General features: G+C 38.2%; 1 protein-coding gene across 1 annotated transcript in view; it reads right to left on the bottom strand.

Moving 5' to 3' along the window:
- Positions 1-1,762: 1,762 nt before the first annotated feature.
- The window catches only part of LOC149189511 (WD-40 repeat family protein / notchless protein), a 253,629-nt gene continuing 248,118 nt past the window's right edge, over positions 1,763-7,273 (bottom strand). The window contains exons 12-13 of the mRNA XM_089411822.1: positions 2,383-2,439; positions 1,763-2,234 (exon numbers count right to left, since the gene is read on the bottom strand). Of these exons, the coding sequence (XP_089267948.1) occupies positions 2,151-2,234; positions 2,383-2,439 (141 nt within the window). The 3' untranslated portion in view covers positions 1,763-2,150. The remainder of the gene's footprint in view (positions 2,235-2,382; positions 2,440-7,273) is intronic.

Genomic DNA, 7,273 nt, shown 5'->3' with positions numbered 1-7,273 from the left:
GCAGTCTCAGCACAATCATTCATGATGGAGAGGATCACAATGATCCTACTACAGTCTCGACACATCTGTTATATTACACTCTCGGCATAACTATAATCACAGTATCTCTGTCTCGGCATACTTATAAGATGAAGTCATGGTCTCGGTATCTTTAACGATGAAGGGATACACACTCAGAATACTCTATAAGAACAGTCACAGTCAAGGCATAAGTATGATGATAAGGATCTTGGCAAACACACCTTGTCTCACGTTCTGGACGCAGTTATAATCATGACACAGTGAGTTCATGACCGTAATGTAGATATAATTACAAAGGCATAATCATAATAGAAGATCTCGGTGCAGCTTCAGTAGATAGACTTCGTAGGAACAGTGATGATCTTCGTAATTACACAGTGATAATCTCAGGAAATATGCAGTGATGATCTCAATGATGATCTCAGTAAATGTACAGTGATAAACTCAGTGAATGCACAGTAATGATCTCGATGATGGCGTAGCTATGATGATCTCAAAGATGACCTCGGTAAAGTAGCAGTGAAGATGATAATCTCAGCAGTGAAGAGGATTGGTGTCTTGGTCTTGGAGTGGCTTAATTAGGTCAAGAGTCATGGTCTTGGTGTTCGTCAATTGGAATCTCTATAAGAAGAATTTTGTGCGGGTTTTCCTCTCCAAGAGGGAGAGGTTTTGGCCCCGGCAGAAAGCCAACATTTTTGCGTTCTTGTCTCTTTGTTATAGTAGCTATCTGACGAACAAAAGAAGACACAATAATATTTAAGAAGTTTCTAATAAACTAAAAGTTAAATACCTTACAAATAATTATCATGCTAAGAAGAATCTCATTAACTCCATGCCCCAGATTCTTCAACAGAAAGCACCCTTGTAATTAAGTTCAAAACAAAAATGTGGAGCAAGAGATGAAAATAAGGGAGTTGAATTACTATAAAGAACTCATTAACTCAAAATTAAATCATCAAAACTAACTCTCCCTTGTTGCCAACACAGAAAAAGAAAATAAATCTTACAAAGAAAAGAACAAAATCCCATGAGCTTCATAGCAAAACAAGACATTGGACAATGCCCAAAACTCCTCAACAAAAAAGATGTGAAATGTGTTAAGACAAATAATGTGGAGGGCGAAAAACACTTTCTGTTGCAATGACTGACCTACAAAGACATTACATCTAACTATCAAGATGTTTACAATAAAACCAAATTCCATAACTCATTAATTTATAAAATTCAGAAGAAATTTAAAAATTTCAACTTCATGATATTCAACCATAAAAATAACATGACAATCAAGGTAATTAATCTAATTGTATAATACAATAGACCAAAGGTAGTCTCAGTGGATGGTAATTATCATCATCATCATGGTAATGTCATTGAAGATGAATTGCAAGCCAAGCTATCAATGTTCAGCATTTAAAGCACTCTCTTCTGATGACATTTCAGATCCCATGCTCATGATAAACACTTAGTTTACCCTCTTAGATGAACATAAACTACAAATTAGAACAATTTATCAGGTAATTTAGAATACACAATTCCTTATGACTTGTCCATTGTGGCTCCTGCCATTCATATAGTTTGACATGGAAAAGAAATCTCCAAGACATACAGTACAATATTTAGCTTTTCGTTCATCCAAATGGACATGTTGTGTTGTCCAACCTGAATAAAGAATTTCACTACTCGCCATAAATTTCAGCTTAAGTATAAACATTTACCATCGGTAGTTGTAAATGACTGGGCATACAAAATTGGTGTGTCCTACCATTTATGTCAATTGACATGGAAAAACACATTTCAGGTATAATTTACTTCAATACATAAATCCTCTTACATAAAGATGCACATTGTGAATTTCATGAACATTGAGAAGTGCTTTTCAATGATATTTCTACATGCCTTTCCGTTGTAATATAAACTGAAGCATGCTGCCCTAAAAATAAATGCCCTGCTTATATTTCAATAGTCATGTTAAAGAATTTCTCAATCAATGAACAGACAAAATCAATATAATGACAGCACAGACCTAGCCCACTGTTTGAACAAAGAACCGCAATTGTAAAAGTAACCTTCTATGCCATAGGCTGATCAGAGTTCCAGAATCCAATATGTAACTCCCCCATTCCACGTTGTCAACTCATCCATAATTTCAGCAAACGGTCTTTCCCACCAGATGCTACCTTCTCACCATCAGGACTCCAATCCACGGAAAACACCTGTCAAGGTAGGGCACACAAACGATAATTCGCCAGTCACCAAGAAAGCATATCCAACAAAATCATTTCACAACACAGCTGAAAACTTTAGCCCATAGGGATAACTGTAGGTGTAATTCCTATAATTAAATAATATACAACAACATGCCTCATCTGCATGACCCGGAAGATCTTCTCTCAACTTCAGAGTGCGCATGTCCCAAAGCTGGAAAAGAAATCAGCAATTTAGAATGCTTGAAAAGTAATATATCTGATAAAATGCAATTTAGATTGGTATGGAGATTCAAGGTCATAAAAACGTTTTTATAAAACAGCTACCACAGATCAGGATTCAATTTGTTAATGTCCAGAAACAAATTTCATCTCTAGGTACCTACAACCTTCCTACTTTAACTTCTGATCCACAAATTTGCATGCAAATATATGAAGAAGATTCAAACACCCACAAAGAATATCAACAAAAGTATTAGTGATCTTGGAAGACCAGACTTCATAGTAATATCAACACAAAAAAAAATGGCATGCCTTGGAAAAAATGCAACCAAATGCAGATAAAGTTCTAAATACAGCAACAATTACTGGTAGTACGAAATGTAGTTTTCTCCATATAAGATTTTCATAAAGTTCCAAAATGTTGTCAGCCTCACGTGGTACTTAAAAGTTAAAACTAACACAAAATCCAATTAAAGTTAAGCTTAAGCATTACTGTCTTAAGATTTCAAATTGTTCTACATAAACTCGTGATGTACACAGTTACACTCCACAGTGATACCCCATAGATACAGATGTGGCAACATCTAGCATCAAAAGTTAAAATAAGAGAAATTCCTTCAACAAGGGTATATGTTTATCGCTCCAAAACAGAAAACAATTCTAGAATGGATAATGTTTATGGGAAAAGAAATCAAGATAAGAGAAGCTCGTTAAATGAGAAAATACATCTGTTAATTCTTAGAACTTCATTGTTTTCTGCTGTAGATAATTGCATTTTCAAAACTTTTCATCATTTACACATTACATTCACCCCATTACATCAAATCATCGTTAGCAATTATGTAGAGAAAACAATAACATCAACAATGCAGCGGAACAGTAAATAACAGTAGAGGAAAAACATGCACAAGAGAGACACCGGGATTTAGGTCAGAGACCAGGGAAAAACCACACAAGTGGGAAAACCCAACCAGATTCTTCTTCTATTAGATGTTCGTCAATTGTTCAGCTGAGATACAAAGTACAATGAGAATAATAAACATCGATCAGGCCTCCTAAGGCCAACCCAAGTCAGTTCACAACTTCGTTTGTAACTGAATGAAACAAATCTAGGAGAACTACTATCATATCACTGTCATATACAATATCACATCTGCCATAGAGACACTGTCGCATCTGTCATCCATCGTGTTGTCACTATCATCAAGGTCACATCAGTCATACTATCATGGACACTGCCATATAACAAAGGTCGCTGTCACTGTCATAATCATAAACCGAGATCCCTGTTGTGTAACAAAGGTCACTGTTATGTAATCACTGTCATCATGCAACATAGGTAAGTTTACTGTCATCATGTACATAGGTCACTGTATCATATGTATCATAAGAACAAAATTACTGTCACAAGGATTAGTGTGACATTAGGTCACTCTCACAACAACAATACCAAGTTTTATCAACAATTTGCTAGAGGACGCAAGGCCATCAACACCATATGGAACCTGCAAAATGAGGTAGGTCAAAAGGTGCATTCTTTTAATCAACTTGCCACACTCGGAACCACACACTTTGGTCAGTTATTCAAAGCTTCATAGGAAGTTACATTGTCGGAAGTGATCAAAGTTGCCAGTTTATTTCCGAGATTTGTAGTTCCTGACATAGCAGAAGACCTTACCAAGCCGGTGCCGATGAGGGAACTAGAAGGTCTGCAATGGTTTAAGAAGGACAAGAGTCCAAGCCCGGATGGTTGGCCGGTCGAATTTTATCTCTCTTTCTATGAATTGCTCGAACATGATCTTCTTAGTGTCATTGAAGAATGCAAAACCAATGGTCGGATGTATGATGCATTTAACTCAACATTCATTGCCCTTATCCCTAAGTCCGATACACCTCAGAGTTTCAATGACTTCCGACCAATCTCTCTTTGCAACTGCATTTACAAGATTATTGCCAAAATTATTGCTAACGTGTTAAACCTATTCTATCCAACCACATCACCCCAGAACAGTTTGCTTTCCTGAACCATCGTCAGATACATGAAGCCATTAGTATTGCTCAGGAGGGCCTCCATTCTATTAAAACTAAGAACCTGAAGGGTATGATTCTCAAGATTGATCTATCTAAAGCCTTTGATAGAACCAGTTGGTCATACCTGCGGATGTTATTGACACACCTGGGTTTTCCTTTATCTGTCATTAACTAGATTATTTGTTGCATTTCTAATGTGTCATATAGCATTCTCATTAATGGATCAGCCTCCCCTTTCTTTCATGCTAAATGTGGTCTCCAACAAGGTTGTCCCCTTTCCCCCCTTCATTTTCTTTTGGTTATGGAGGGCTTGAATCGATTAATTGCAGAAGATAAGCTAAATGGGAGAATATTTAAGCCCTCCAACAGAATCAGTGTAACATTAAGTCACTCTCACTGTCATATGTAGATTACTGCCTGTGCTGTTGTCATTGTCATATAGATTTGTTGCCATTTATATATGCACCAAGGGCACAGTTATATAAGGTTACAGACATATCAAAGGTCGCTCTGTCTCCAAGTTACAGTCATATCACCAAGTCATTGTTGTACAACAGACTGCAAATAACAATGCAAATTATAGAAATACTGAATATATATTAACGAGCAATAGGGTAGAGAATACAAGCCACTGTGAAGTAGTGGAGTATGCAAGCCATAGACTAGAGTGTGCAAGCCACTGCAATAAGATACGAACCACAGAACCATTGCATTGTGGGCCACAAAACCATTGAAATTCGAGTCAAGCCACACAGCAATATATATAGCGAACCACAGTAATAAATGCGAGCTACAGGAGCATGAGATGCGGACCATAGAGACAATACGAGAGCTGCAAAATTACGAGATGCAAGTCTTAGAGTCGAATTATATGAATCAATATATAATCGAGCCTTAGATATATCATATAGGACCCACGGGAGCTTATGCGGACCACAGAAACTTAGTGCAAGACTTAGAAAATAAAGTGAGCCCTAAATGAGATCCACAGTGACAAAGCAAGCCCCTTAATCAGAGCATGCAAGCCATCATCAAAAATTGGTTGCGAGCCAATGAATAATGCGTGCCACTAAATAATGTGAGCCTCTGAACTATACAAGCCTCCACAGAGAATCAAATGTGTCCTGCAGGAATATATTGCGTGTCACTGTAATATATATAGAGTATGCGAGCCTCAATGAGCCTTATAAATAATGTGAAACAATAGAACCTCAGAAATTGACCTCAAAGAAGTGTGAGCTTCTTTTCTTGCTGATTGGAGTATAGGTGCCCAATTTATAGTCATTTCCATGAATGAATGGTCACGACTTGTGGTTAGGCCGACTTGAGGTCAACATGAGATCTTTGGCGGGAAACATTTGAATTCAAATTTTAGTCAATAATATTTGAATATATTTTCTTGAATCCAATTCAAATTCTCTTTTAATAATGCTTTTCCAAATGCTTGCCCCAAATTTATATCACAATAAATAATAAGAGGAGTGCCCAATAATATTTCTTTTATCAATTTGAATTCTCCTTTGGGGTCAAATGGGCTCCTCTTGGGGTCTTAGGGTTTCTATGGGGAAATCCATCTTATTACCCACCACTTTGCGGGTGATATCCCTAGAGAATTTTTTTTCTCCAAGATGATCCTCAGCCAGCAGCCACTAGCTGGCTCATTGTGCCGCCATTTCTCCGCCACCTAAGCTAGCCATGTGGTCCCTCGCCCATCTGCCATGATCGTATGTTTGAAGGTGGGCCTCCCGAACCTAAAGGTATGCCTTGTCATTTGGTAATTGGGTATTGTAGTTTGTTTATCATGGACACTTCTAGATATGGATTAATGGGGGAATTCCACGGAAAGAATGGGTTAGGTTTGTGCCCTTGTCCCCTAGACCCCTTTTGGGTATTAACCTTGCATTCTAGTCCTGTGGGATCTCTTTTACTGACCATTTGGATTTAGGGATGGTATTTCATGGGAAACCCCGATTATGGTTGCGTGGTCCCACTACCTTATCCGCTTATATTACCCTCTTTCAATTCATCATTATCCCATTCATCATTTCTCTCACCTAGGTCCACATTACTCCACTGGGTCCACATAGGGTGAGCTTGCCCCTTCCCCTTTGCCCACACCTTGGGTCATGGCCTCGAATGGTGCCCGAAGGTTGATGCAGCTAAAAAAAAAATAGATAAAAGCATATTTGGCGACATTCAACAGGAAAATGTACAACAAAATGCAAAAGATGGTTAGGACAAACACATTTAGCATGTGGGCAAAAGCCAATACATGAGCTCTAGCCCATCATCATAGCCATCACCTTGGTTCCTACAGGTTCTATGAGCCTCTTTCATCATATAGGAACCCATGATTGTCCCAACCCCTAGAGGGCAATGAACCACCCTACCTTAAAAGGGGGTGGGTATTCACTACTATATCTTGTGCATCATGCTCTTACCCCTTAAGCCCCAAGCAGTTAATCAAAGAAAATCATAAAAAGGCAAAAGGCATATAAAGAAGGGTGAAAAAAAACAAGGCCGAGGGACCTCATGTGCCACGATTTTTCTCCCTCCTATACATTATAAACCTAAGTGTGGGCTTCCCTCTTATTAGCTACCCTTGTACCCCAGCATGTGACCCAGGGCTACCCCTTCTCATCCCCTACTTCATTCACCTATCTCTCACAAGCCACCACCTTTTGAAGGATGTACCTTGAATATATTATCCCCTTTAGAAGTAGAAACCACCTAATAGGATTCTTGGTTAACCACATTTCGAGTTTAGGAGACATTGGCACATCCCGAAGCCCATT

Source organism: Pinus tabuliformis, chromosome 3_1 (assembly GCF_031772625.1).
Source record: "Pinus tabuliformis cultivar Carrire ecotype Pingquan chromosome 3_1, CPIR1, whole genome shotgun sequence".
NCBI lineage: Eukaryota > Viridiplantae > Streptophyta > Pinopsida > Pinales > Pinaceae > Pinus > Pinus tabuliformis.
This window is presented reverse-complemented; position numbering and strand designations above follow the sequence as displayed.